Below are 27,960 nucleotides of genomic sequence, written 5' to 3' on the forward strand. Positions count from 1 at the left end.
GTGCAAAACAATCACAAACAAAATCAAGGAGGGGAAAAAAAAAGGAACCGTACACCACACTTCTCCTCCCCGTCTTTCCACAGTCCATCACATCAATAGATACAACGCCCTTACAGCCTTCTCCACAACAGCCACATGCCAGGGCCTCACATCTACATCGCGCTCCGTCACGCCCCTCGCCCGAGCCAACGTGCCTAGGCCCCTGAAATACGTCAACATCTCCCTTAGCAAGACATCATACATGGCCCTCGCGTTGTCGCTGTAGACCACGTTCACCTCCATCGCAACCGGAGCATCGTCCTGTCTCGGGCCGGACCGCTTCACCAGGTACCCGCTCGCGAGGGCCGGGTTGAGGTCCGTGAGGGACGCCGAGTTGTTGAGTCTGTGCGAGACAACCACGCCCCAGGTGGTCTCCGTCACGTCGACGAGCGTGGTGTCGCCGTCCGCATCGGACTGGCTTGTCTGGGATGCCGGTTGTTGCTGTTGTTGTTGTTGTTGCTGGGAGGAGTCGCCGCCGGGGGTCGTGGCACCGGCTGGGGTGCCTGTGTTGCCAACTGGCGTGGACGGGTTTCCGGATTGGTCCGGGGAGAGGACGGATGGTGGCTGCGGGGTGGAGACTGGCGTCGTGTAGAAGACGGAGGGAGCGGATAGTGGAATCGTAGCGGCGGGAGGGATAAGTTGGAGGGATGGGTCGGTTTCGACCGTGAGGAGGACTAAGCTAACATTGGCGCGGCTCTCGGTCTGGGCCATGGCCGTCCAGAGCTCCATTTCGTGTTGGTCCATCGGGCCGCATTTGGTGACGACCACGCGCCAATGAACCTTGCAAGTTGAGATCAGATCGTGCGTCGTTTCCCAGATCTCATGCAGGGCATCCCCGAGAGCCCTCGACAACGGTCTGCCTCTCCTGCCGAGGCAGTACGAAGCCATTGACTGAGTGCTGCCCCTGTTGTCTGTCCAGGCGGCGGTGACCCAGCGCTCGTCGACGCTCCTCGCGTAGGCGACGTGGATGCACGAGTTCTCCCGGAGGAGGTTCGGCGATGGCGTGGCGGCGAGCTTGAAGTCGATCCCACGAGGCAGGGCTCGCTCAAGCATGATAGCCGGCGAAGGCATGGGGCCGCCGAAGAGCGCACATCGATCATAGGTCTCGACGCAGAGCCTAGCGCAGTCCGACGGCGACAGCACGACCAGTGACGTCTCTGTTGCCACGGCATCGAGCGGTACGAGCTGAAGCACCAGCTCATTGGTCACCTGCTTCTTTCTGTCCGCCATGCACCGCTTATACTGCTCGAAGAGCTCCTGGAAGGCAGAGCACGAGTCCACAATCGAGCCGGGGTTGTCTGGCGCGTATGCAAAGTAAACAACCAGGTTCCTTTCTGACATGGATAAGCCAGAAAGAGACATGGCGAGATTCGTCATTTGGTCGGTGTACGCCGATCGTGCTCGAGGCTGGTTGAGTCCCGGAGAGACAGCATCATGATCCGACGAGAGCAGCACCAGACCGTCCACAATGTTGCCGATGGTGGGCAACCTCTCAAAGGGCCCCAAATGCAGGGACTCGTACGTGCTCTGGACCCTGTCGAGGAACGCGGAAGCATTGTCCTGCATGCCTTGGGCCTGAGGAACGATGCACACGGCCACCACGCTCTTGGGCCCTTGCACTGGCCCAAGACCTAGCGTGTCCCAAAAGGAAACGGCCGATGGCAGGACCGAGAGTTGAGTCTCGTAACGCCGAAGCTCGACGTGAGGGGTAGGAATCAGAAATATGCTCGGCTTGGGGAACTCAGCCGGCCGCACCTGCACCCTCCCGTTAGGCTGTACGAGCAGGGGCACGTCCTGAACCTCTGCCAGCGGACGGAGCCGGCATCCGACCGCCGCCGCCAAGGACCGTGGTAGAGCTTTTTGCAAACCATTTATGGAGCAGCGGGTTGCCTTGACCAAGCTTCGGCGCAGATCTTGGACCTCTGAGCTTGGGCGCGGTGTAGCCAGTTTGAGAAACCCGCTTGCTGCTTGTTCGGTCAGAATCTGAGCCACGGTGATGAAGTCCTCGTCGGAGCTAGACATCCGGAGCGGCACCGGCTCCGGATCAGCAAAGTATTTCGAAAGGGAAAAATCGGGAATTTCCGAGCTGGACAACCGCGAAAGGTCGACAGGACCGCAGCCCGGGGAGTCTGCCGATATGTTTTCCAGTTCCCTGAACGAGGCAGCCATCGAAATGACGTCGTCTTCCGGGCGCCTCCGCAACACGCTCGACTTGGCTGGAGAGGAGGCACGCCCCAACTGTTCCATCGCATCCTCATCCAATGATGGCGAGCTGTCGTCGTCTGACTCCGAGCGCGAGTCATCTTGTTGCTTCGAACTGTTAGAGTTGGCACTTGCCAACTTTGCCAAAATGGAGCTGATATCTGAAGGAAGCTCCTTCAGATTCTTGCGCTGCTTTATTGAGCCGGAGCCTCTGCCGGGAGTAAGAGGACCCCCGGGTGGAAGAAGCCTGTTCTCCCTTCCCTTCAGCGCCGCGGATGTGAAGTCAAAGAGCCCCCTTTCCCCGTATTTTCTGATAGCAGGTGACAACGCTGGATCAAAATCCACCTTTTCAAAAAGGCTGGGACGCCGAAAGGGCTCTCGTCGCTTCGAAATCGTCAACGACGGAGGGCGAATCGAGGCGCAGATCCGTTTGAAGACGGTTTCGCGATTGAAGGGACTAGGATTTCTCTTTATCCCGATCGCAGAATTACGATTAGAGCTTTGTATATTAGTAAGCTGCCGATGTTCCTCAGCCAGTGTGCTGCGGGCGCGCCTCAACTCTGGTTTGGTGAATTGAGGCGAGATTGGGCGGGCATCCATCTTGCTATCCGTTCCGGCCGAGCCTTCGGTTTGCTCTTGGAATTGGTGATTATCGTTCTCTTGGTTCCCCATGGTGGATGTCTCTAGCTCCGGGAGTCCGGTCAAGTCCATCTCGCCGGAACCAGGATTCTCGTCGAAAAAATTGAAGTCAGCATCTGTTAGTTCGTTCCCTTCAAACATGTCTTCGCCAAGGTCTCCGAACAGATTATCCTCGCCAAAGCTGGCTGTTGGCTGCTCCAGCCTGGTATCGGCGCCTTCCCAGCCGGCGTTGAAGCCATCCGGGGCCGGGGGGTCGCGCTGGGTGGCCGTGAGGTTATTTCCGGCAGCGTTCGTTGTAGGTTGGCCGTCCGGGCTCTGAGTCTGGCCGTTATCAAACGACGGTGTAACCCCCGAGAGCTGCACGCCATCCGGAGGAGTCGGGTACATGGTGCCTGTCGCACCGGGCGGCCCTCCGTTCGCAGAACCGCGCCAGAGAGCCATGGGCGAGAATCCGTTTGTCTGTGGATTGCCCTTCATGTCCGACGGTTCGGGATGGTCAAGCTCTGAAGCCACATCCTTCTCCTTCTTCCTCTTGGAGACGACATCTTCCCTCTCCGATACACCCTGGCACCATAGTTTCGCCTGGTCCAGGGGGTCCAAGTGGGCAGTAGTACCGGTTGTCGCGGGCAGAGCCTTTTCGAGCGACACATCCATCATGGTCTCTATCTTGCGTTTGCGGAAACATAGCACGGCGGGCCATGGTGCGGTTGTGCCGGAGCCAACAAGCGGTGTTCTTTTCCCATCTGGCCTTTGCTCGTATGGTTTTCGTTGGAAGAAGTGGATATTCAACCAAGGGCAACCGTCCAGCAACGATGGGGACATGCCGCTCATCTGGAGCAGCTTGCAGCAGGTCGTCTTCAGTTGCAGGAATTTGTCGCTGTGATCTGACCTGAGCCGGCTGACTTGGGTGTCCGGTGACTGGCCAAACCCGCTGTCGACGACCTGGTTTTCGGTATCCACCACGCCCTGCAGGGTACCGAATGTTCCAAACGGTGCAGCAAGTACGGTTGGCCCAGCGTGCAGAAGACTCGATCGTAGGACATCAGCAGAGGAAACCAGCCCCTGAAGGATAGACACGTGGAGAGAGATAACCAGCGACCCGGTGGTGGTCAGATAGGTACGGAAAGTGGCGAGTGCCGAGCTGCGTGGCGCCTGACCCCAGTCGGCATCGCCAGAGTTGAAGACCTGGGGAGGCAACAACGCAGAACGGCTGTTTAGCAGAATGGCGCCAACGGCGCGGCAAAAGTATGACGTGAGGGATGACAAGACGGCAGTGATGAAGAACTGGTAGATCTCCCGCGCCGGAACAGATCCGTATCCCTTAGCGTTGCCGACCGGAGTTGACGCAACTTTGCCATCCACGACCACAGGAGTAGGAGGGAAGCTGAAGGATTGGGCCCCTCTCACGGTCATGTCCAAGGCAGAGCCATTGGACGACGAGCTGCTCGGTGTGTTGATGGTGCTCGTTCCTAGCGGCCTGTTCTTCAGGAGTCCGACGGGTTCCAGGTTGCCATCCCCAACGACGCCCAATGGATAGCCACAAACCTCCATTCTGTCGTGAAGACCGAGCCGTTCGGAGTGGCTGGCGGGAGTCGAGTCGCCAGAGAAGAGGTAGAAGCACCATATGCCGCGCCGGACGGCGTCCATGTAAACCAGGTGGCCATCGCTGCGCAAGGCATCCTCAACATCGCTCGCGTTGAAAGTGTAGGTTGACGACTGGGCCGCGATGGGCTCGTATATGCGGAAGGAGATGGCCGAAAGGTTACTCTGCGAAGGAGGCCTGTTAGCGTCACGTCAAGCCAAGGAGGTTTGAGAACAGTACAGCCAGCTACTTACAATCAACAGTGTGTTTGTCTCATATTCCCCTGCGTCCATATCGGGGGATGTGCCGCACAAGACGCGGGCTCGAAGGTCGGGCGGTCATTAACCGGGGCCGGTAGTCAAGGGCGCGGTCTGTGGAGAGCTGGCGCATACGGACAAAAGCTCACGACAAGCGGAACTCGGATGGAAAAAGCAATCGACGAGGGAGGTGGTCGGTCGGTTTCTTCCCAGCGGCAGGTGAGTTTTTGAATTGTGGATGTCGTGTTCTATGCGTCCAGCTGCCGAGCTCCATGGCAGCGAGAAATAGAGAATCGGACAGACCCCCCCGCAAATCACAAACGATCAGCAGCCATGGATAGAAGTCCGAGCAGTCGAACCGAAAAATAGGAGAGAGTTGGTGACGACTAATCCGTTCTCGGGGTCACTGGAACGAAGGTCTCAATTCGACATCGGAAAGGACGGGATGAGTTCTGTGACACACAGATATCGACGGCGCTAACAAAACCTCAATGCGATGAAGAGAAAGCAGTTCTGCGATGGCGGATGTATGCTGTATGTCTGGTGCAACTTGACGCGCTTCTTCAAGTATGTCGTTGCAAACTACCCGGCCTGAGGCTGGAAGCAATGTGCACACAGTGCCGAGTCACCGCAAGTCAACAGGGTTACCTAAGTGTTGCCAAGCCACCAAGCTAGGAGTGGCACATGCCCCGTTTCCGCTGCGTTGGTCGAAGAAACGGGGTGTTTGGCGTATGGACTAACCACCTGCAAAAGAGTTCCTTCCGTAGAACACATGATATGTTCTAGCGAGAGACCATTTTCCTCTATCATGCTTGCATCTGTTTCGATTGTTGGCGCGTTTGTTGGTCAGGAACGACTCAACATGGTTAAGTGCTTGGTGCAGAAGAGACATAAACGCGAGCAGCGTAAAATTGCGGGAACTAAGATCAATACGGATTACAGAAGACGGAGTAGTTATTAGATACTTGCACTGTATAGGTAACACAATCTGGAGGAAACCCCCACATAACTAGCGGATGCTTAACCCAATCTGATCTCATCAAAAGCGGGTCAAGGGTATCTCGTGTAATGTATGGGTTCTTCCGCTATTTACACCAGCAAGACGCTCCCCGCCTTCCCGTCTTGGTGGGCGGTCGAAACTTTTTGGTTTTCTGCCCCCGCGACAGCAAGACCTCGCCGCTTTGCGACACCCGGGTTTCCTCCATCAGGCGACATCACCACCCACGATGAAGTTGACAAATCCGGGTCCTGTACCTGTGTGAGTTTTTGTTACTCACTGTATTTTTCGTTTATACAAAGTAACGCAAAAATATCCTGACTAATGTCAACAGATACACCGTCGCGGGGCCCTCGACGGCGAGGCCGCTGCCAGACTGGCTCGCGCGCCGCAGGAAGAGATCGTCGAAATACGATCCCGAAAACCTCAACAACTTCGAGCTACTACAGGAATTCGAGTTTGAAGAAGGCAAGTTACGCTAGTGACTCCATGTTCTGATTTGGCCGTCTCGAATCTAACATCAAACCTTAACAGCAAGCAACTGTGTCCGAGTCAGTGAAGATGGCAATTGGATCATGAGCACGGGGACATACAAGCCCCAGTTTCATGTTCACTCAACTCAAGAGCTCTCCCTGTCCTTCTCCCGCCACACAAAGTCCGAAAACACGACTTTCATCTTCCTTAGCTCTGACTACACCAAGAGCGTGCACCTTCAGAACGACAGATCGCTAGAGTTTCACACGCCGATGGGATGCCACTATGAAGTTCGCTTACCACGCTTCGGCCGAGATCTTGCCTATCTGCGCCAGAGCACCGAAGTTCTGGTCCCGGCGGTTGGGTTGAGCGCGGACGGGTCTGGATTCGGCGAAGTATTCCGGTTGGACTTGGAGAGGGGCCAGTTTCTCCGCCCTTGGCAGGTTGATGTCGGCGAAGACGAAGCTGGAAGCGGTTTACAAGGGAGCATACATGTGGGAGCCGTCAACGTAGCAGCGGTCGCAGAGAAGTCGCACGGTCTCTGTGCATTTGGCACATCGATTAGCACCGTCGAATTCTACGACCCTCGGACAAAAGGCAGGGTGGCAGTTCTTGGAGGTCACGACGGCGAAGTCACCGCTCTAGACTATAGCGATGATGGCTTGTCGCTTGCTCTGGGGACAAGTACCGGCCAAATCCGCATCTTCGATCTGAGAAACCCACGGCCGCTTATGAAGAAGGACCAGGGCATGGGGCTTCCGATTAAGAACCTGATCCATCTGAAGACGCCTACCGAGGAGCGGAAGCTCCTTTCGGCCGACAAGCGGATTATCAAGATCTGGGATGAGCAGACTGGGGATCTCTGGACATCGGTAGAACCGCTGGTCGACCTCAATTTCGTCACGCATGTACCAGATTCCGGCATGATTTTGACCGCGAACGAGGTACGGGCTTACCGGTCAGGCACCTCGTGGATAAGCTTGCTAACAATCGGCTACAGGGCAAACAGATGCACTGCTTCTTCATTCCGAACCTGGGTCTCGCCCCGAGGTGGTGCCACTTCCTTGACAATCTTGTTCACGAGATGGAGAACGAGAAGCAGACCGAGACCTACGACAACTACAAGTTCCTTACCAAACCCGAGCTCAAGTCGCTCAGCCTGGATCACCTCATTGGGAAGACCAACCTGCTCCGGCCCTACATGCACGGCTACTTTGTCGCTGCTAAGTTGTACGACCAGGCCCGTCTTATTGCCAACCCGTACATCTGGGAAGAGGAGCGGGCCAAGAGAGTCAAGGAGAAGATCGAGAAAGAGCGTGCCAGCCGCATCAGAGGCGTCAAGAAAGTCAAGGTCAATCAGAAGCTGGCCGACAAGATTCTGCAGCGGCAGGAGAAGAGGGCTAAGGTGGACCTTGAAGCCGGAATTCTTGGCGACTCTCGTTTTGGCAAGCTCTTCGAAGACGAGGAGTTCAAAGTGGACGAAACGAGCCACGAGTTCCGAGCGCTCAACCCCAGCACCAAAGTGGAGGGCGCTCCGGAGCAGGATGCCCGTTTTGCTACCGATTCCAGTGACGAACAGAGCGATTCCGAAGCTGAACGCAAGCCCAAGAAGCCGAAGAACGATGTGGTTATGCAAGTCTCGTTGTCGACGGCACGGGGCGGCAAGATCAGGGACACGGCGATTGGAGAACGGGAGCAGAAACAGACGCGTACAGCCAAGGTGCGGACTGGTGATGTTGTTGGAGAACAACAAATCACATTCGTACCGGAACCCAAGAAGAAGAACAAGCCGCAACCAGCACCCGAGCCGAGCAAGCGCCAAGACAGGAGGAGCGCAAGCAACAACACCTTCCGCCGATTATAGACCCCTCTTTCGCCTCTTTGCACGCCCTATGATATACAAAGAACATCGCGATATCCCTTGGTTCATTGTTCCTGTGAAACGACTCGATGGCCGCGAGCGCAAATCGTCTTTGGCCTCGTTTGCTTTTCATCAAGGCTTCAGAGACAACCTCGGTCCACCTTCTCAGCAGTCATCATCCGCCAAAAGCCTCGGCCGCCTCATTGTCTCACTTGCGACTGAAATTTGCTCGCTTCCTCTTCGGTTGTTCCAGGCCCTTTTCTAAGTCGAGGTGCTCGGGCGTGATCTTGGGCGTCGGCGGCACATCAGCCAACCTGCTGTGCCCTTCCTTGACTGATTTGGGGAACTCGGTCCGTCCCGGCGTCATGACGGTGACGACTTTTCTTGCCGATCTCCGTATTGTTTCTCGGACTGTCCACTCGCGCTTCTTGGCGATAAAGAAGAGGACTGAGGTGGCGACTATGGGAAACACACGTTAACTTTGAACACGGGCAGATTGGAGAGGAGGGGAGTATGTTTGTTTTGGGAGGGGGGGGGGAGTGGGAGGGGGTCTTACTGCCTAGGATGGCGACCATGACAACGACGACGATGATGGCGATTAGGGCGCCACGGGAGAGGACCACGCCGCCGGTAGAAGGGCCCGCCGCCCCGGCGTCACTGCCGTCGAATGCCCCGTCAGACCCATCGCTGCCATCTGCTGCGAGGGGGAAGGTGTCTATGTCCGCCATGGCCCTTCTCTCTGTTCAGATATATATATTGGCCTAATTGCCGGTGCTCTACCACTTGGAGCAAGTCGACAAATCGATTTGGGTTGTATAAGACGATGTTAGACGATAATTGTCGAATGACCGCGGGACCAGCTGCGGCGAGATGCGGAAGAATGAGAGGAGCTGAAGATTGTGAAGAGAGGGAAAGCTGCGTGGTTTCGGCGCCAGGGTGTGACAGGCAAGTATATGAGGCGAACTACTGCAGTCGGTTTGAGGGCAACTAGGCCAAGAGGGTGAAATCGGCGACTGGTCAAACACCAGAACCCTCGCCTGGTCACAGCACCAAATCCAAGTGATCGGCCCCTATAACAACTTCGGTATCGCCAATGGCTTCGGACCCTTCCATTCCCCAATCAGATAGCTACCGTGGCTCCTACTCGTACCGAATGAACCCACATAGGCTCTGTGACAAAAGGTGCATCTCGTCCGCTGTGCCTGGTTTGGTTCTGCAGCACCACATCCCCTGCGTCACTCTCGGCATTTGCACGGCATTCCACTGCATTTACGAAGTACCTCTCACTTCCCGATGGAGGCCCTCTATCACTTCACTTCACACTTTCTGTCCCGCATTCTCACAATCCCATTGGGCGACGTAGTCGATCTTTTGTGATCTTACAAGCGCCCGCCCATGTGGCGGCACTTGCAGCATGCAGGGAGGGGCCCGAACAACGGTTCCCGACTCGAGCACGATCTGGGTTGGCTGGAACGATTGGGGTACTCGGGCCTGACCCCGGTCCCCCTCGATGCCAAGACAGCAGATGCAGGGGCCGATTGGAGCGTAGGCTGTCGTTAGAATGCAGCGCGGGCGGCTCGAAGTCGGGATCCATTGGACGGGACGAGTCGAACGTCACATCGCAGCGTCAGTTTGGGTTTTGCGTGATGCCAAAAGGTCCTTTCACGCTCTGTAGTTAGTCCTCCAGGTCAGGAAAGACATTGCAGGCTCACCTAGAAAGCGTTCGATGGTCTCGTCCGTTGTCGGGGCAAGCGCCGTCTTGGCAGGTACAAAACCCTTGCCGTACAGGGTGGACCGTGGTAGGCACGCGAAGTTTACTTGCAGCAACGGATCTTGCAGCTTAGCAAGCGATCTTGGCTGATGGATATGAGCATGGTCGCGAGAGAGGTCAAGAGAACGTATAATAGACAAGCAGAGCGACAGAGAAGAAAGAACGGCCATGGGAAAGGCTAGTTGCTGGCGTTAAGACGAGCTTACTCGCTTGTGAAAACACAATTCGGCACATAAGTGATACTGCCATCTCTCGGTAGGAAGCCCAAAGCGGTATTATTGTGCTGTCGTCGTCCCCGCAACCAGCCAACGCACGCCATCTGGTTGCTTCATCAGGATTTCTATTTCAATTAACTTAGACTCTAGGTAAAGACGCTCAGCCTTGATAAACTCTCAAGAAGCTAGACTTACTGTTACAGGATTTGACTGCCAGTGGGTCAGATCTGGCTGACCCACCAACAGGGATGACAGGCCAGGGTTTGACATGTACGGACTACGGAGTATTTAGACAGCATCTCCAAGTGCCGGAGGCAGTTGGAACAATCAACGCATCTTACCACCACTTCTGAAGGCCCATACTGTTGGTCCAGGAGTGCCGCCCACGGCGCGAATACCGCTGTGATGTCGTATTATTGCAGCCTTCTGAGCTGTAGCGATTGCAGCCACCGAGCTGTAGCAGCACCCCTTGCTCCTGACAACAGAGGTTCTGACAATTAACTGAATCATATGATGCTCATTATTGCTCAATATGCACACAGATCCAGTATGTCAGAAGACTCCCCCAAGCCGATGATCATGACCGGGCTAGAAACGAACTTTTGTGACAATTAGCTTTGCTACCGTTTTTAATTAATTCAACGACCACTACTTCAGGGGCATCTGACTTGATTCATTGGCAGGGTACCACTAAGAGAACAATTCATACTTTCCACAAAGTAATAGGAATTAGTACTTGATGGTCTCTCGTGCAGTTCAAGTAAGGAAGGTACCTAGGTAGTCACGAGTTCTTCGATTGGGTCCCAGCTGTGTCGCACACCCTCCAACTGGCCCCAACCGGGAAGGCGCAGAATAATTAGAGCCGTCCCAAATTGAAGTGTCCGAGAGCTTTTCATTTCACTGCACACTTCCTCCTTCCCATCCTAATGGGTCAGAAGCATCAGAGTTCTTCCAGCTACCTGATGATACTCGGCCGAGGCGTTTTGTGCAAATTCATCTCATCTTCGTGTTGGAGCTTCTAGGGCTCTCCTCTTCCCTGCGCTGTTATTCTCAAACACATGTAAGTTATTCTCGAATCCGTCCCGCATCACGATTCTAAATGACCGAGGCGAACTCGGGCCAAACTCCTCAGACAAATATGGCGTTTTCATCACCTGGACAAGCCCGAGCACTTTGTTCTACAGATCAGGTGCCTGCAACAGACAGCTTGCGAGACTCACCAAACGGATTCGAGATTTGTGGCGAAGATACCAAAGCAGCCGGGATCAAACAGCAGGACCATCTCTCCGTTGCCTCCCGGTCACCAGAGGTAAATGGCGAGGACCGGCAGGGAGTTTACGTGGAAGCGGGCGTTGATCATGATTTTGTGCTACTTGAGAAACCATCAGCTCTTTCCAAATCCATTGATCTCGGTAAGGGGTACGAATATGGTCCAGCCATAAAGTTTGGGCCCGACTATTTCACAAAGAGGCCAGGAAAAAGAACTCGTGATCACCAAGACGGCCGCCATGAAAACACGGAACAACTTTCACCCCGCGTAGCCGGGGCAGCCTGCAGCCCTCGCTCCCAGATGCCTTCCCTAGGCAGCGAGCCAACTCATGACGTTGAGAACAACGAATTCAAGGCCACCAATGTTCTGAATCGACCGCGAACACAGCCATCAACAAGAGACCATCGCGACACATCACACAACAGTGACAAGCTCGACCGAACTGAGGCGGGACGAGAAGATTCGCAGATGGATAGAAAGTTATCTTCCTCAGACATCCCTTGTGTCAAGAGAGCAGATCTCTCGACCCAAGATTGGAGGACCGAGGTAGAGAATGGGTCGCCTGGTGCCTTGAGCGAGGAAGGAAACAACTGTCAGGGCGTTCTCCCGGCTCTGGACTCGGCATCCAAAGCAAAACCGTGCGCGTCCTCCGCGCCGCTACAAAGTCATAGTAACAACGCAACTTCCCGTCCTAGGCCATGTTGGCTCAGCCAGTCAGAACCGCTCACAGCCACGGCAGAAAATGCAGTCGGGTACCATCACAACGCACCCGTACCACTGACTGGCGACCCACAGCACTCTGCAAAAAAGCCAAGAGACTGGCATCAGAGCCGCATGGTCAATCGGCCAGTGAGAGAAATAGCAGATGTCAAACCGATCAAACCAGTTCACCATGCTCGTCCAGAGTCACGGAGCTCCAATATTTCGAAGTCGAGGTTGGTGCCTGCTGCACGCTCTCCATGGTGTCAAATACTGATATGTTGAGCAGATCTAGATGCGGATCCTTGGCTTCCAGTCCGATGGTGTGGCAGAGGAGAGCCAAGATCAGCCACGAATTCACGACGGAGATAGCTGGGGTGATCAACCAGTTTACGCAGCAACAAAGCGCCGCAATTGAAGAACAGAAAGCGAAGTATCACAAGTATATCAAACGACTGAAACGCGAGCTTGTAGAGGAATCCGGCGTTATAACTCAGCAAATGTCTCAAATTGACGCCCAGGCTAACAGGATCGAAGACCTACAAAACTCAAAAGAACACGTTGAGAGTCAAATGAAAGAAATTAAAGCCAAGCTGGAGGCATCCGAGAGTCGGATTCGAAGACTTGAGGAGAAGTACCGCGCCTGCAAAACGCATCTCAACTCTGCCATTCAGGAGCAACAGGATCTGTACACTCGCTCGAAGAAACAGTGGGAGGACACAATTGAGGAGGTGCGACGAATCGAGAAATCTCGGAACCTCGAGACCGAGATGACTGTTCGAAAGGCCGAAGCTGTCAGAGAACAGATGATGGAGAAAGTTCGCCAGACCATCGCTCAGAGCAAAAGTGAAGCAGTGGAACGTAAGCTCTTAGGTATCAAAAGGCCGGGTTTCAAAGCTGACTCCCTTCTAGTGTATGGCAAGATAAACACCCTGACCCAGCAGGTTGAGGAAAAAGATGCCGAGCTCAGTCGGGAGCGGGAGTCTGTCCGGTTCCTGACCGAGAAACTACAGAACATAGAGTCTGTCTCAAGCAGTTTTGAAGCGCTCTCCTCCCAGGGGAGGGATATTCTGCAGAGAATAGAAGAGGAACAGATGAGGGCGGAGGAGAGGCAGCAGCAATCCATGAAGGGAATCCGGGACAGGTAAACGATGTGGTAATTGGTTGCTCTATTTGATCGCTAAGAATTTGCAGGATCGATGTGGTTTCCGCCCGACTTGAAACGCTCTCGAATATAATGTCAGAACAACCAGACATCCTCTCTAGTCTTCGAGAGGTACAGAAAGATTCATGGGACAAGTGAGCATAACCATGCTACAGCATCTATTCCCCATCGGCTGACGTAGAACAGCATTACTGGCAAACTTGACAGTATTCTAGAGCTGCGAAGCGCGGCAACGGAAGCTACAAGCCAATTGTCGGCCGACCTTGAACATCAACTGGGAAAAGTCTGGCAGCGGCTAGACAGTCAAATTGAAACATTGACTAGACAGCTGGCGGAGAAAGCAGAAGAGAATGGCATGGTATCCACGCTCTATAAAAGGAATGATGCCGAGTGTGAGGAGCATCTGAACGAGCTCGCAATACTTAGGGCGACTACGGAGAAGCAAGCGAACCAAATCCATGAACTTGAAGCAAGCTTAATAGCGTCAGACACGGTCCATGATGAGAACGAGAAGACGATCCGACTACTGGAGGCAAGAGGAGCAGAGGCCGAGAAGCTAAAAAGAGAGCTCGAGTCTAAAGCAGCTGCTGTGGTCGAGTTGCAGAGCAAATTGGATGCCAAAGAGGGGGCGTATGTGTCAGAGCTGCAGAACTATAGCTCGAACATTCACGAGCTTGCCAAGGCGTTTCAAGAGAAGGATCGATCTTTGGCGACCGTGGCTCATCAAGCAGCGGAAACCGCTCGCTATGAAACCCAGCTCAAGACGGAGAGGATCCAGACCAAACTGGAACAATCCCTCCAAGAGACGACCTTACACCGAGACTCTCTGATTGATCAACTGAGGAAGTTGGAGACAACGATCCAAGAGAAGGAACAAAACGAAATGCGGCAAGCCGAGACAATCTGTTCACTCCGCCAGAGGGTGGCTGTCGAGGAAGCAAAGACACAAGCGGCTGCCCAGCAGCTCTCACAGCAGTCAGCTAATCTAGAACAAGTGGAGCATCGACTGGGCTCACAGATCAAGGACTTAGAGACGAAACTCAGAGCAGCTAGCGACCTAATAAGTGGCTTGGAGAACGAGAATCAGCGTCAGCACGCCAGATCGGAAACAATTGCTGCCGGTCTGAAAAACTGGGCACATAAGGAAGGAGTTCTCATTGACGAGTTTGACAACTTGGGAACCAGCGACAGAAGCGAGAAAGAGATCAGTGACTTTTTGACACACACTCTTGAACTCGTTTTGTCTGCTCGGCGGTCACAAACTACGTCCCTTGAGACCAACCCTACAGGTTCGGTACTTGGAATGGAGAACTCGAGCTTCCTCGCAGGTCAAACCGCCGAGGCTCCGCAGGCAGCTCTACAAGATCATTGTCAGAACGACCGGGTTGAGAGCGACAATCCGAGCGGCGCAATGGCATACCAAACAAAGAGGGAGGGCGACGCCGTGGGAAGAAGACATGTCAAAGAACCGCTGTCGCATGCACCGACGCTGCACAACTTAAGAAGGGTTGTCGTCCGCAGCCCGGCAAATGTACCATCTGAGCCAGCTGCGCCATCAATCGACCAAGAGAAAATGCGGAGAAGAGAGGCAATGCAACCAAAATCGATTATGAAGCGGGTTACCAGAAGTGCAACCAGCAAATTGAGACTGGAGGACTCGAGTTTTGCCGCAGAAGATGGCACATTCAATATAAATGAACAGGATGCCACACAGTCAGCTGTTCCACAAAAGCAAGAAGACAGTGCCAGCTACGCAGAAAGTATGGCGCTGAACACAGATACACCCGAGAACAAGGAGGCACTTTCTAGGCACCCCAAGAAGCGAAGACGCTCACGAACGGCAGGTTCAGAGGATTGGGCGGGCAGCTCCACAAACTTAGGACACGGGGGGAAAGGAGAATCATCCAAGCACAGTACCGAACTAAAGACTGAACGGATGGATTCTAGGGTTTATATTTCGGTTGCTACGGGGCATGAAGAGAAGGGAGCTCGGCCTCGAACCAACAAATACGATTCCTACGGCGAGAAGCCTGTTGCTCGTCATCCACGAAGACATTCAGACAGTGGTCCCCAAGACTTGCCCCGAACATTGTCGGCCACTAATCCTAAACGTCTCAGCCAGAGACAGACGAATGTGCGGACGTATGGTTCGCAAAGGGCGACCGGAGACCCCTTGGAGCTGCAGCCCTTGCTGCAATCACAATCAGAATCACGATATTGGCGGCTGAGGTCGAAAGCCGAGTCACAGGAACCGGTGACTTCCTAACAGAGTGCTGTTTCCCCGAGGGGAACTGAGAGTTGTCTCGGTAGATTTGAGTCATTGAACAGGAGGGAGACCAATTGCTTCTCGAGATTTGCTTCATCAAGAGTTCGCGGTGTTGAGGATGGGGAAGAACAGAGTTTGAGGATGGGGAAGATCAGAGAGCGGTGATTTCTGCTAGAGCGTGTTCAGTGATTGTCTGGTTCCTTCTACCAGTCATGTTCTGTCGATGTACGGTTATATGGCGAGGGAAGCAACCGCACACCAACTATCAGCGTTTGGCGGCAGAACCTAGATATCGCCTTAATGTGAGATACTTGAGATGTTTCGGGGATTTAGGAGCTTGAAGTCAGCAGGGTTCTCACAACTGAACCCACGCAGTGGTCAATGCCGTTCCAGTCAGAGTTGCCGTAGCCTTAGGGTGAAATAACATTTCTCTAATCCTTATTTTCTCTCCCGACCGTAAAACGCCGGCCATAATATGTCATGGCGTCTATGTTTGTACAATGGCGTAACAATGGTATAATACATGTCGCTTGTGAACCAAAGGCGACGGTATCTCGTCGTACATCGGGTCGATTCAAGCGGGGGAATACTTCCTGGCGGGCAGCTTCGACCTCGAGTTGCGAGATATGCTCTCCACCTCCTTTCAGACCTGGGACCAACCCATTCCCTTTCTCTTTTGCTCCCCAAACTCCTGTTGGAGCTCGAGCCTTCATTTGCCTTTTCGTTTCTGCTCGAGGAAGAGGACTCTCCTCCGAACTGTTTGTTTGACGAAAAATTGGGCATTAGCTGGCCATGTCCCCGTTCGCGCAAAGGTACCTTCTCCAACTCAACTCCCCCAAAGAGCGACTAGGGCGGGAAGAAGAAGAAGAGGATGCAGGTCGGGTGCTTGGGAGTTCTCGTACCGATCGGGTCGTATTTGATCATGCTCATGGGTAATGCTGTCCGCGGGCGAGTGAAGGTGTAGAAGTAGCCCGTCATGGCCATGGAGATGAGGCGCACATTGATGATGCGCGACTTGGCTGTGAGTTTGCGAGAGAGGTGTAAACGTGTTGTCAGTCGCTTGCGGAGTTGTCCAAACTCATAACCTCGGGGAGAGGAGGTTATGTTAAGAGGGAAGAGATGTGGGCGCGTACCCTTCTTTGCCATCTTGACCTGCTGCGGCTGCTGCTGTTGTTGCTGCTACTACTGCGTAGGGTTGTCTTGGCGAGGCCGCCCCTCGTGCTTGGCTGGTATGGGAGCGGGATGTCGTTGCCGTTGTCTTTTGTCGTTGTCGCCGCGCTCAGTGGGTCGAGGTTTTGCGGTTCGGAGCTGCGCGGATCATGCACGGACCAGGTCGTGAGAGCGCGCACGGGCCGAGCTTCACGGGCCGGGTCTCGTTCGGGTCCCGTTCGGGTCCGTCTGCTGACGGTTGTCACCTCGAAAATGGCATCCCGGAAGTTTATAATCCGTACCTGTATCTCATACACTGTTCGGAATAACTTAGTGTAAGCACCCGAAGTTCCTACCATGGTATCTCAATATATTCGATCATTTCAAGCGAAAGCCCGAGTTTCAGATCGAACATAGTTTTGCCTTCGGGTAAGAACCAGCCGCTAAAGTGGCTGTCTACCTTACCTTAGCTATCGGTTTTTACTCTGTAGGTATCTTTAAGATTCCTCAAACATACACCGTACATACGTAGTCGCACACCACGCGGTATCTTAGCTGGGTTGAGACACGATTTCAGACCCGAGGGTCTACGCAGTACGGAGTACTCAGCATTTCTTTCGGTTTTGCTCTGAACGTCCTGGCGACACAATTATATTCTAAGTTGCCGCCACCTTGGCAAGAAGCCAAGTTCGTGCTTTGGATACCCTTCAGGTCGAACTGAGCCCGAAAAGTTCCGCAATCCAGGCCTGGCTAGCTAATACCCGCAGCGTACCAGGTAACTTATTCCCGAGCACACATTAGAGTTCGGCTTGTTTCACCGCCTGCGTTATCTCCATTCTCGGAGCTAGGCAGCCCGGGCCCCGAACGAACCGATAAATGCTGGTCTTACCCGTCGATATTTCCTTTGGTCTCGGTTGACTATCTCCTTAGCTCATCGGATGGATGCTGCTTAGACCTCAGCAAGGGGGACAGTGACTGCCCTGGCTGGTACGTACGCAGATACCTCCATACGCAAAGTGCGAATACAGAGTTTTGAGGCGACCAGTTCCTCGCACCGCCAGCACCAATGAACTAACAGCGCTCCTATGCAGTGGTGAACGGAAAGAATACCCCCCATACGGTCGCCAGCGAACCAAAAGTCTCTTCCCCACTGCTGCGCCTCCACTTCTACAGTCTCTTTTTTTCACGCATCTCTGGGCAATTGACCAACGTCAAACTCAGCCGTCAGATGGCGCCGTTGCTCGCCCGGGTTGCCCGCCATGGGACTACGGCGAATCGTGCAGCACTGAGGCATGGCGCGGGGTCCTTAGTGCCCGATCGAGCGCTGCAGGGTCCTAACTGCCAGAGAGGTAACAACCGGAAACCCCTCATGTATTGCGCCCTTTCTTTCCGTCCCACGCGCGGTTTTGTTTCGTGTCGGACCACTTAAGCCGCGCTTGCCCGACACTTGCTCTCAGCCGCAGTCGCAGGCTCACCTACTCCGTAGGCAGCTCGGCGCGCACGACCGGTTTCGGCCGGTGACGAGCGGCCCAACGCAGCGTCTGGGGTATGGCCTGCTCCGTTGGATGCTCGCGCCACACGCCGGGATGAACACCCGGAAGGGGGACGCCGGCAAGACGATTTCACGCTTGAATGGTGCACTCCTCAGCCTTGGTCTGTCAGCTGGGCGGGCTAAGTAGCCTTCCACCGGCTGATTCCCCCTCCTTTATCCCGTCGCGGTGATTTGCCCCTGCTTCAACGGTCTCGTTTCCTGTTCCTCGAATTCTCCGTCCACAGCAGATCCAAAAGTTCCGGGACCCCAGCCCACAGTTTGATTTCTTCAGCGGGCCCCCTCCGCTCCCCTTCGGTCGTGGACCCTGACCCGACGCCACAAAGAACCCTTGTCCTGGTGTGTTTTTCTCTTTGCTCTAACAGTCCAACTCTTCCTCTCGTAGCCGTCTCTGCCAGCCCTACCGCGACTGCCCCGCTTTCACGAGTATACAACCCTGCTGCCCCGCTCCCTAACCGTTCGGCCCGTCGCTTTTCGTTCCTCTGCCAAAGGCTCCCGTCGCAGCAAAAGCGCACCATGGCGTCCAACTCGGGCCGCAGGCTCAACATCGACAACATCAACCCGCACGTCCGCGCTGCCAAGTACGCCGTGCGCGGCGAGCTTGCCGTCAAGTCGGAGGAGTACCGTGCTGCTCTGCAGAATGGCGCGACGGACCTGCCTTTCAAGCAGGTCATCTCGGCCAACATTGGCAACCCCCAGCAGCTCGACCAGAAGCCCATCACATTCATCCGCCAGGTCCTCAGTATCCTCGAGAACCCGGCCCTGCTCGAGAAGGGCGATGTGCTGGTGAACCACCTGGGCTACAAGCCCGACGTGCTGGAGCGGGCCAAAAAGCTGCTCGCCGCCGTCGGCTCCGTCGGCGCCTACAGCCCCAGCAATGGCGCTCCCGCCATCCGCCAGAGCATTGCCGAGTTTCTCGAAAGTGAGTGTTTCCCCCCCTCGGGCCTCCGAGAGCTCTCCGGTCTTTTCGGCCAGCGGCTGACCTCGCACAGGGCGGGATGGCTTCCCGGCTAACCCAGCCGACATCTACATGTCGGCCGGAGCCTCTTCGGGCGTCAATACCCTTCTGCACATCATCTGCGCCGACGAAAAGTCGGGCGTCCTCGTCCCCATTCCCCAGTACCCCCTGTACACGGCCTCGCTCTCGGTCCTGAACGCCACCTGCGTGCCGTACTACCTGGACGAGCAGAAGAACTGGGGTACCGACCTAGCGACGATCAGGGCCGCCCACGAGAAGGCGAAGGCTGAAGGCGTCGACGTGCGCGCCATTGTCATCATCAACCCGGGCAACCCGACCGGTGCCTCGCTCCCGGAGGAGGATATCCGCGCCGTCATCGAGTTCGCCCGCCAGGAGCGCCTCGTCATCCTCGCGGACGAGGTCTACCAGACCAACGTCTTCATCGGCGAGTTCATCAGCTTCAAGCGCATGCTGCGGCAGATGCAAAAGGAGCAACCCGGCACCTACGACAACATCGAGCTCGCCTCCCTGCACTCCGTGTCCAAGGGCATGATCGGCGAGTGCGGCCATCGCGGCGGCTACTTTGAGCTCGTCGGCTTCGACCCGCTCGTGCAGGCCGAGATCTACAAGTTCGTCTCCATCATGCTCTGCGCCCCCGTCATCGGCCAGTGCCTCGTCGAGCTCATGGTCAACCCGCCCAAGCCCGGCGAGCCCTCCTACGACCTCTACATCCAGGAGTACAACGCCATCTTCAACGGCCTCCACGAGCGTGCCACCGCCCTCCACAAGGCCTTTGAGCAGATGGAGGGCGTCGAGTGCGGCGTCCCTCAGGGGTCCATGTACCTCTTCCCCACCATCAAGCTGCCGCCCAAGGCCGCCAAGGCCGCCGCGGCCGAGGGTCGCACCCCGGACGAGTTCTACTGCCTGCGCATGCTCGAGGCCACGGGCGTCTGCGTCGTCCCTGGCTCCGGCTTCGGCCAGAAGGAGGGGACGCTTCACTTCCGCACCACCTTCCTCGCCCCCGGGACCGAGTGGGTCGGCAGCATCGTCAAGTTCCACAAGGAGTTTATGGACAAGTATCGCTGATCGATCCTTCAACCCGCGCCGCCCTCTTCTCTCTTCTCTCTCTCCCACACCCTCTCCGTCTCTCCCCCTCTCTTACCCTCACTTCTCTTCCCCTTTTTTCTTGGTGTGTGTGTCTTGGTTGAAGGAAAGAGGACCCGCAAAGGCGTTTGTTGGGCACGATGCACGAACGAAATAAAAAGACTAGACCAGCCAGATTATCATAAAGAAAAAGCATTTTGAGTAGCATTGCATGCCTTGATCCCATATGTTATTTGAGCATCGGTTCATCCGGTGGCAGTGAAATGATGAAACCTAACATGGAGATCAAGAGTCGGTATTCGGCTCAATTTGCCCTGATGGCCCGCGCTGGACAGGGTGTATGTATGTACTGTCTATGCTGCGTGTGTTAGTATTATAGGCAAGTACGGAGTATTTAGCGGCCGCGCAGCAACCGCACGCGTTTGAATTCAGTCTCCTGGAACGGAGGAGAGTGTTCAGAGAACGGCCAAGACGTAGGGTAAGTTCGTTTTTGCTCACACTCAACAATTGAACACTTGGTCGGAACACTCTTTGCTCGTCAGAATTGGCGGACCAGATGGTCCCTTCACCGTTTAAGCCATTATGCTCGTCTACGATCGACAGATGTCTAAGGGAGCACTGCCCCCCTGATACTCCGCCCTGTAAATCCCCAACATCCTTTCCGGTTCTCTCTCCCCTCGCGCTACACTCCTACGCCCTCTCGCTTCCCCGCAACCGGACAGCTTGGCCGTACTTTTGCAGTTTGGTAATCAACTGGTCGCCCTGGCGCACCACCTCCTGGTACTGCTTGTTCTTGTCGTCGGGTCGGTTGGTCTCAATGACACCGTTTCCGGCGACGCGGTCAATGGTGCAGGGGATGCGGCCGGCGGCGATGAACTTGGCGAGATCGCTACAGGTTGGAACCGCGTTAGCAATGCGCCTTTGCTAGGCTTGAAGAAGCCACAGGAAGGAGAAGAGAGGGGAAAAGGGGGGGGGGGAGGGGGAGAGGACTAACCGGTCCAAAAAGTCCACCGTCACGCCAAAGTCGTTGGCCATGCTGTCGAGCCCCACGACGCGGTAGCTCTGCAGCAGCTGCTGGTAGGCGCGCAGGCGCATCTCGCGGATGAACCAACCCTTGTGCTCGTGCAGGTAGCGGTCCTGCGTGAGGAACTGCTCCTCGACGAGCGCCAGCGCCTGGAAGAAGAGCTTGTACCGCCCGTTGTACAGGCTGCTGACCAGCTGCGCGAGCGGGCTGAAGTCCACCGCCACCTCCGCCTCGGGCTGGTCGGTGCTGCTGCCCAAGGTGGTCAGATTGACGGCCGTGACTCGGCCGGCTGACGGCGCCGTGCTGGCGTCTTGCATCTCGGCGTCGGCACCCGGCCCGGCGGAGATGGCGCCCGAGAGGGCGAGGAGCTTGTCCTCGCCGTCGCCAAGGATGGCCTTGATTTCCGGCGCGTCAACCACCTTGGACTTGAAGTCGACGCGCTTGAGCGAGACGGACCCCGCGAGTACCGCATAGACGACGAGGTTGCTGTAAGTGCAGAGCTCGTACGAGGTGAAAGTGGACAGGCTGTCGAGGAGCAGCGGAGCTGCGAGATTGTAGCTGCGGACGGTCAGCAGGTGTAGGCCCTCGTAGGCTTTGAGCCGGTTGCGGCGGTCCCAGTCGCCGCCGCTCTCGACTAGAGTCTTGGCCCGCTCAACCTGCTTCTTGACGAGGTGCTTGTCGCCGTAGAAGAGACCCATGCGGATGATAGCGAGGACCAGGTCGATCTTGGTACCGAGGATACCCGTCTTCTCGAGGACGTCTTCGTATGCTGCAATGGCTTTTTCCTGTCCAGAGCAAGTCAGCGAACGGATTTCAAGATCGGTGCCTCGTCGGTCTATGCCGCACACACCTTGTCGCCGACCTTGGCCCAGAACTCGGCCCTCTTACCCCGCGCGGCCTGAATCTCCGTCTCGCCGGCTTGCTCGGCGGCCTCGTCCTCTTCTTTCTGAAGCTGCTCCAGCTCCTTGTCATTCTCAGCCTTCAGCGACTGGTACAGGGCCTCGTCCCACGGCAGGTTTATGCTCGCGGCTGGGTTCCTGGTCGCGATCATCCCCACAAGGCTGCTTTTTCTGCTAGTCGGCTTGCCCGGGGCGCTCGCACCGCTCTCGCCTACCGCATTGAGGATGCCGTCTATCGGATGTGCCAGGTAGCGGTAAAACGGGGCCATCTTGTGCTCCGAAATGGCATCCTGGAGGTGCTGGGCGGCCGCCTGTTGTGCCGCCTTGGTGGCGTATGGGTTGGTGATGGTAAAGACATCCTGAGCCAGTGGCAGCAGAGGCCATTTGGCGTATTGCGGATCTGAACCCATGGTGTTCCAAAAGTTGTGCGGTTGTGGGAGGCGGAAAGTGGAAAGTGGGATGTGGGACGTGGGACTGTGTTTGCCGGACGGGGAAGGCGTCTCCGACGGAGGGCGATTCTCGATTCCGAAAACCTCTGTTTCTCTTCGTCGGCAGGGGATGACTAGAAAAGTATTGCTGGAGATGAGGTTACTCTGGGCCCGGTCGGTTCGCGGAGCTGAGACGGCCTGTCCGGTCTGATAGTTGGGATGCAAGTGCAAGTCGCAGGCAGGAAGCGGGAAGCTCCAGAAGGTTGGTTGGCTCGAGCGCTTGATCCGCAAGGCTGCAAGAGCTCGCGTCACTGCAATGCCACGGGCGGAAAGCTGCCGGGCTTTTGGATTTGCAACATCAAACTGGGGCGGACCCGCAGAACGTCCCTCTGTACCACTACGATCGAGACCCACTAGTCTCGCCTTCCGTTTCCGAGTAGGCTCGATCCGGCCGCGCCCCCCCCCCCCCCCAACTCTTGCTGGGATTCAAACAAAGCGCTGCAAAAGGAAAACCGATTTTTTTTTTTAAAAAAAATTCCAAATAAACCTTCTTGGTTGAAGATATTCGATACCAATTTCGAAACAGAAACAATTCATTGGACCCCACGGAACAGAAACGCACAGCAACGCGGTCGCAGCCGCCGTTCGAGGATCACCGATCGCCATGGCCGACAACGACAACGATGAACTGCCACAGCCCTTTGACGCGAAGAAGCTAGCTCCCGCCAAGAAGCGGCAACGATCCCAATCTCCCAACAGAAGCGGAAGCGCGGGCACGTCGGGGGAGCCTCCGCGCAAGCTCAAGCGGCCCGGCCAGCGCGCCCGCATCACCGAGGCCGAGCGGGAGCAGATCCGGCAGCGCGCCCTCGAGCGCGAGCGCCTCGCCCGGGAGCAGGCCGCGGCCGAGGAGCTGAAGCAACGGTCGACCATTAACGATGTGGTGAAGGCCCATTACAACTCCGTCCCGGAACGCGGCCGCGAGTGGCGTAAGACAGAGAGCAGGATCAAAGGTCTGAGGTCGTTCAACAATTGGGTCAAGAGCTGCATCATCCAAAAATTCTCGCCCGACGAGGACCACGCGCCGGGTGCGATGGAGCGAGGCATCAGCTCGGGAAACAAGTTGCTGGTGCTGGATATCGGGTGCGGCAAGGGCGGGGACTTGTACAAATGGCAGCAGGCGCCGCAGACGGTCGAATTGTACGTCGGCCTGGACCCGGCCGAAGTGTCAATCGACCAAGCACGGGAGCGGTACCGGAATATGGCGAACCGTGGAGGGGGCGGCGGGCGAGGCGGCAGGGGCGGCTACTACCACCGGCGCGCGCCGCGCCTTTTCGACGCTCGCTTTCACGTCAAGGACTGCTACACCGAGAGCATCGGCGACGTCGACATTGTGCGGCAGGTTGGGTTTTCGCCCTCCAGCGTCAGCAGCAACCGCGGGTTCGACGTGGTCAGCTTGATGTTCTGCATGCACTACGCCTTCGAGTCCGAGGAGAAGGCTAGGCAGATGCTCAAGAACGTGTCCGGGGCCCTGCGCAAAGGTGGCCGTTTCATCGGATGCATCCCCAACTCCGATGTAATCAGCAGCAAAGTCGTCGAATTCAACAAGCGCATGGAGGAGAGGAAAGCCCGAGCTGCCGCGGCCGCGGCCAGGAAGTCTTCATCGGGCGAACAGCCCTCCTCCTCCTCCACCGTCACCGCACCAGACGGGCCTCCGCCAAAAGCCGAAAAGGAACTTGAGGAGGGCGAGGCAGTAGAAGACGAGAAGGAAGAAGGCGAGGCCGAGGAGACAGCCTCGTGGGGCAACAGCATCTACCGCGTGCGCTTCCCGGGCCCGACCCCGGCCGACGGTGTGTTCCGGCCGCCGTTCGGATGGAAGTACAATTTCTTCCTGGACGAGGCCGTCGAGGAGGTGCCCGAGTACGTGGTCCCCTGGGAGGCCTTCCGTGCGCTGGCCGAGGACTACAACCTAGAGCTGCAGTACCACAAGCCGTTTGGCGAGGTGTGGGAGTCGGAGAAGGACGACCGCGAGCTGGGCGCCCTGAGCGAGCGCATGGGCGTCCGGGACCGGATTACGGGCAAGCTGCTCGTCAGCGAGGAGGAGATGGAGGCAGCCCGATTCTACGTGGCGTTTTGTTTCTATAGGGTGTAGGCTTTCCGCCCTCCGCCCCTGGGGGGGGCTTGCGGTGGCCTAGCTCATCGCAAGTTTATACTTTTCCGCCTCTTCTACGCCTCCGATGGAAGTGGACGTTGGGGGACCATGTTTGACTTCATACCTGGGCTCATGAAGGTGAAATGGCCCATAACTGCCGCGTGAATTCGGCAGCAACGAAACTGCTTACCCTGGGAGCCATCACCACCGGCGTAACGTGCTGAGCGAGTTAGCGTTACTTCCGGGCGACGAAGAGCTTAGCGCAAGCCAGTGAAGCAAGACCTCACCGTCCGTTTTCCTAGGTCCCATTTCCTCGGTGTGATTCAGCGTATGCCTGAGAGCCACGAAAAGACAGAAAGGTAATGATGTTAAGCAGCGGGTATTATAAGTACTGTACAATTAGACACTAAAAATGCTAAGCTTACTTACAACAGGTGAAAGGGGAGCGAATTGGGGGGGGAGGCGGGGTATCATATCCCTCTCGAAAGCACGGCCGCGAACTCAACATCTGTCGAGAAGAGAGATCAAGCGGCAAATGCGACCCTCCAACAACACCTCGTCCTATATAAACATCCAAGAAGAAGAAAAAAAAAACCATCAACCGTAGGAGAACTCCAGTGAATGCACCGTTCTGTCGCTCGCAAGAGCAAGTACGCTCCCATAGCGCAGCCCTTCCTCTCGCGCAGCGACCCATGACCTACACTGAAGAACTCGTCGACCGCCGCCATATCATGAAGGCCGCCAAGGCGGCGCACGAAGTAGCCGCAAGGGCCATGTACAGGCTGGTCCGATCAGGCGGCTCTTCCGACCTGGGGAACGCCGTGCTGGGGTTCGTGGCGGCCTCGGCGAGGGCGACGAACAGCTCGCTGATACTGTTCCAGGTAACGCTGACGTGCAAGGGGGCGGCCATGTTGAGCGCGGCCGTGTAGGCGTCGGGCTGCAGCTCGCTGCGCTGCGTCGTCTTGTCGCGGTCGGCCTTGAGGGCGGTGTAGATGGCTGGCAGGTCGTCCAGCTGCGGGTAGCGCTTGCGCAGGTCGACAATGTGCGAGAAGGAGTCGGGCTCCGACGAGTCGTACGCGTAGCAGATGAGATCGCACGCGTCGAGCTTGGCTTGGTTCTCGAGTATGGCGGGTTCGAGCTCACCGAGCTCTTCGAGGATGAGGTAGCACTGCTTGCCCCCGTGCAGTTCGACGCTGTTGACGGCGCGGCGCGGTTTGATGGTCGGATGATAGAGGGTATCGAAGGGCCGGTTAAGGAAGGCGTCGAGGAGCGACGATTTGCCGGACCCGGCAGACCCGAGGATGTAGCAGAGCACCACGTTGCGCTCGACGCGGCCCGGCCTGCGCCTCCGCTTTCGCGGCTTGGTGACCTTGAGGGCGGCGGTCGTCGAGTCCCACGCGTTTGGCCCCTCGAAGCCGAGGTAGGCCAAGTATTCCAGCGTCGTCTTGGGCTCGAGGAAGGTGGTCATGCTCCATTGGGCAAGCCAGCCTTGCAGGGTGATGTGGCCTGCCTCGTTCCGGACGGTAGAGGAAGGGAACGATGACTCGACCCACGACGGCGGTAAACCGGGGGTAGGAGCAAACAGAGCCGCGAGTTCCTGGTCGTTCAGTCCGCCGTCGCTGTCCTTGTCGAACGTCAGGAACAAATCCATGAAAAAGCGATACCCTGCGGGGCTGAGCTCTGCCGAGGCGTAGTCCGGCACCTCGAACCGCGGATGGAGGAAGCTGTCCTCCAGGCTGAGGCTATCCGTGTAGTGATGCTTCCTGAGGATGATCCATATCGTTTCGTGGCGCCCCTTTTCCGCGTACAGCTTGTTCAGCTGCAGAAAGCCGTTCAGGTCAAGCCCCTTCTCGGTGCTGGAGGTTGGCACCGCCTTGCTCACGGTCGCCTTGATATTCTCCAGCTCGCCGGGCGACAGGGGCTTGTCGAACGACTTGACCTGAAACTCGTGCATTTCCTGGTCGTTCAGATAGCCATCCTGGTCCTTATCGCACAGGTAGAAGATCCTCTTCAGCGCGGCCGTGCACGCGGGCTTCAGCTGGCCCTCCTTGTGATCGTAGAGCGGCGCGATCGGGTGTGTGACGGCTTTCTGGCAGAGGTAGAAGACTTCGATGACGTTGTGCTGCTCCTTGGCGCTCGTGCGAATGCACGAGTCGATTTCCCTGAACTCGGCCATGACCGGCAACATCTCCTCCTCGACCACCTGCGGTGTGTTGCCCGAGCCTGCGAGGTCCGACTTGTTGGCGCATAGCACCACCGGGACGTTAACCCCGAGTGAGCGGAAGTAGGGCATCCAGAAGAGGGCGACGCGCTCGTAGCTGTAGTGGTCCGAGTAGACCAGCAGGATGACGTTGCATTTCCGAATCTCCTTGCGCAGAGTCGTGCGATCTTGGGGGCGGGCGGAGGTGTCGACGATGGTGGTGGTGACATTTTCGGGACTGCCGCTGGTTGGGGGGATGGTGACCTGGGGCAGAACGGATTGGATCTTGTTGGCGACAAAGACGTCCTTGACCAGCGAGGCGATCAGGCTCGACTTTCCCGTGCCTTCGTCGCCGCAGACACAGATCCGAACCGCTGCGTTCGGTCAGCCCGGACTGGTACTGGCAGAGAACAGAGAAAAGAGCGAGCCGCGAGGGTTCGTACCGGTGGTCATTTTTGTTTGTCGGATGATCGGACCTTCTGTTTCTTTCTCAAGACGATGCCATGGTCCGGGAAATTTGGGTCTGGCAAGAGGTAGCAGAAAGAGGTGGGGGCGAACCGAATCTGTGGTGATGGATCGTCAATGGCGAAACGAGAAGTGTGTGTGGCATCAGGCCATGGCGGGTTCTCTTGATGGCCTTCAGTCGCCAGCTGGCGTCCATTTTCGGACATTGTTAGGTAGCTCATCAAGCCCCGCAGCTTGACGTCCTCGCTGGAACCCCCAAGCCCACCCATCAACCATGGATGCTTGCGACGTCGCATCGGCCCGGCCCCACGCTCGCGCATCAGGTTAAGACCAGGCCAGGTACGGAATACATGCATGCATCATCATCATGTTTAACAGTGTAAGGGACAAATAAACAATACAGGTCACGTAGACCGAGGGCCTGCTTCTTTATGTCGTCGACCTCATACCATCAGCCGTGCGCTTAACTGATTCTGAGACCTTGCTTGTAGCCGCCAATCCGATTGGGGATTCGCGCGCTTAGTTAGTGTACTAGTAGGATCAGTTTAGTTAGCGGCCATCTGCCACATTGTGTTCTTCATGAGGGGAGGCAGACGGT

General features: G+C 56.3%; 9 protein-coding genes across 9 annotated transcripts; 4 read left to right on the forward strand and 5 right to left on the reverse strand.

Annotated features, from left to right (window-relative positions):
* Positions 1 to 22: 22 nt before the first annotated feature.
* MYCTH_69563 (uncharacterized protein) lies at positions 23 to 4,755 on the reverse strand (the record flags this gene model as incomplete). Its single annotated transcript, XM_003664006.1, has 2 exons — positions 23 to 4,647; positions 4,717 to 4,755. 2 exons carry the CDS (start codon positions 4,753 to 4,755, stop codon positions 88 to 90), a joined length of 4,599 nt encoding a protein of 1,532 aa, XP_003664054.1. The 3' UTR covers positions 23 to 87.
* A 1,113-nt stretch (positions 4,756 to 5,868) lies between these two features.
* On the forward strand, positions 5,869 to 8,205 carry MYCTH_2306429 (uncharacterized protein). Its single transcript, XM_003664007.1, has 4 exons — positions 5,869 to 5,977; positions 6,051 to 6,184; positions 6,251 to 7,134; positions 7,191 to 8,205. The coding sequence occupies exons 1-4, from the start codon at positions 5,946 to 5,948 to the stop codon at positions 8,052 to 8,054; spliced, it is 1,914 nt and encodes a 637-aa protein (XP_003664055.1). The 5' UTR covers positions 5,869 to 5,945; the 3' UTR covers positions 8,055 to 8,205.
* A 54-nt stretch (positions 8,206 to 8,259) lies between these two features.
* MYCTH_2063330 (uncharacterized protein) lies at positions 8,260 to 8,779 on the reverse strand (the record flags this gene model as incomplete). The annotated part of the gene is made up of 2 exons (XM_003664008.1): positions 8,260 to 8,510; positions 8,608 to 8,779. The coding sequence occupies 2 exons, from the start codon at positions 8,777 to 8,779 to the stop codon at positions 8,260 to 8,262; spliced, it is 423 nt and encodes a 140-aa protein (XP_003664056.1).
* Positions 8,780 to 10,621: 1,842 nt separating this feature from the next.
* Positions 10,622 to 15,776, forward strand: MYCTH_2306433 (uncharacterized protein). Its single transcript, XM_003664009.1, has 6 exons — positions 10,622 to 11,097; positions 11,146 to 12,242; positions 12,296 to 12,867; positions 12,919 to 13,150; positions 13,201 to 13,305; positions 13,358 to 15,776. Exons 3-6 carry the CDS (start codon positions 12,327 to 12,329, stop codon positions 15,435 to 15,437), a joined length of 2,958 nt encoding a protein of 985 aa, XP_003664057.1. The 5' UTR covers positions 10,622 to 11,097; positions 11,146 to 12,242; positions 12,296 to 12,326; the 3' UTR covers positions 15,438 to 15,776.
* Positions 15,777 to 16,146: 370 nt separating this feature from the next.
* On the reverse strand, positions 16,147 to 16,583 carry MYCTH_2119125 (uncharacterized protein; the record flags this gene model as incomplete). Its single annotated transcript, XM_003664010.1, has 3 exons — positions 16,147 to 16,193; positions 16,340 to 16,456; positions 16,571 to 16,583. 3 exons carry the CDS (start codon positions 16,581 to 16,583, stop codon positions 16,147 to 16,149), a joined length of 177 nt encoding a protein of 58 aa, XP_003664058.1.
* Positions 16,584 to 18,288: 1,705 nt separating this feature from the next.
* Positions 18,289 to 20,434, forward strand: MYCTH_2306437 (uncharacterized protein). The gene is made up of 2 exons (XM_003664011.1): positions 18,289 to 19,057; positions 19,128 to 20,434. Exons 1-2 carry the CDS (start codon positions 18,652 to 18,654, stop codon positions 20,177 to 20,179), a joined length of 1,458 nt encoding a protein of 485 aa, XP_003664059.1. The 5' UTR covers positions 18,289 to 18,651; the 3' UTR covers positions 20,180 to 20,434.
* A 183-nt stretch (positions 20,435 to 20,617) lies between these two features.
* Positions 20,618 to 22,884, reverse strand: MYCTH_2306439 (uncharacterized protein). The gene is made up of 3 exons (XM_003664012.1): positions 22,072 to 22,884; positions 21,192 to 22,006; positions 20,618 to 21,086 (listed from the first exon to the last, which is right to left on the reverse strand). Exons 1-3 carry the CDS (start codon positions 22,528 to 22,530, stop codon positions 20,888 to 20,890), a joined length of 1,473 nt encoding a protein of 490 aa, XP_003664060.1. The 5' UTR covers positions 22,531 to 22,884; the 3' UTR covers positions 20,618 to 20,887.
* A 138-nt stretch (positions 22,885 to 23,022) lies between these two features.
* On the forward strand, positions 23,023 to 24,998 carry MYCTH_2306440 (uncharacterized protein). Its single transcript, XM_003664013.1, has one exon. The coding sequence runs from the start codon at positions 23,213 to 23,215 to the stop codon at positions 24,695 to 24,697; it is 1,485 nt and encodes a 494-aa protein (XP_003664061.1). The 5' UTR covers positions 23,023 to 23,212; the 3' UTR covers positions 24,698 to 24,998.
* A 351-nt stretch (positions 24,999 to 25,349) lies between these two features.
* MYCTH_2306441 (uncharacterized protein) lies at positions 25,350 to 27,763 on the reverse strand. The gene is made up of 2 exons (XM_003664014.1): positions 27,341 to 27,763; positions 25,350 to 27,271 (listed from the first exon to the last, which is right to left on the reverse strand). The coding sequence occupies exons 1-2, from the start codon at positions 27,348 to 27,350 to the stop codon at positions 25,395 to 25,397; spliced, it is 1,887 nt and encodes a 628-aa protein (XP_003664062.1). The 5' UTR covers positions 27,351 to 27,763; the 3' UTR covers positions 25,350 to 25,394.
* Between the last annotated feature and the right edge of the window lie 197 nt (positions 27,764 to 27,960).

This window comes from Thermothelomyces thermophilus, chromosome 4 (genome assembly GCF_000226095.1).
Source record: "Thermothelomyces thermophilus ATCC 42464 chromosome 4, complete sequence".
NCBI lineage: Eukaryota > Fungi > Ascomycota > Sordariomycetes > Sordariales > Chaetomiaceae > Thermothelomyces > Thermothelomyces thermophilus.

Bases quoted from the DNA above. Each gene is read 5' to 3' on its own strand.
- MYCTH_2306429 (XM_003664007.1), top strand. From the start codon at position 5,946: ATGAAGTTGACAAATCCGGGTCCTGTACCTGT. The intron at 5,978-6,050 runs GTGAGTTTTTGT...TAATGTCAACAG, and splicing joins AATCCGGGTCCTGTACCTGT to ATACACCGTCGCGGGGCCCT. The intron at 7,135-7,190 runs GTACGGGCTTAC...AATCGGCTACAG, and splicing joins TGATTTTGACCGCGAACGAG to GGCAAACAGATGCACTGCTT.
- MYCTH_2306433 (XM_003664009.1), top strand. From the start codon at position 12,327: ATGGTGTGGCAGAGGAGAGCCAAGATCAGCCACGAATTCACGACGGAG. The intron at 12,868-12,918 runs GTAAGCTCTTAG...ACTCCCTTCTAG, and splicing joins CAAAAGTGAAGCAGTGGAAC to TGTATGGCAAGATAAACACC. The intron at 13,306-13,357 runs GTGAGCATAACC...GACGTAGAACAG, and splicing joins CAGAAAGATTCATGGGACAA to CATTACTGGCAAACTTGACA.
- MYCTH_2306437 (XM_003664011.1), top strand. From the start codon at position 18,652: ATGGCGTCCAACTCGGGCCGCAGGCTCAACATCGACAACATCAACCCG. The intron at 19,058-19,127 runs GTGAGTGTTTCC...GACCTCGCACAG, and splicing joins CATTGCCGAGTTTCTCGAAA to GGCGGGATGGCTTCCCGGCT.
- MYCTH_2306439 (XM_003664012.1), bottom strand. From the start codon at position 22,530: ATGGGTTCAGATCCGCAATACGCCAAATGGCCTCTGCTGCCACTGGCT. The intron at 22,007-22,071 runs GTGTGTGCGGCA...TGCTCTGGACAG, and splicing joins GGGCCAAGGTCGGCGACAAG to GAAAAAGCCATTGCAGCATA. The intron at 21,087-21,191 runs GTTAGTCCTCTC...TCCAACCTGTAG, and splicing joins ACGGTGGACTTTTTGGACCG to CGATCTCGCCAAGTTCATCG.
- MYCTH_2306440 (XM_003664013.1), top strand. From the start codon at position 23,213: ATGGCCGACAACGACAACGATGAACTGCCACAGCCCTTTGACGCGAAG.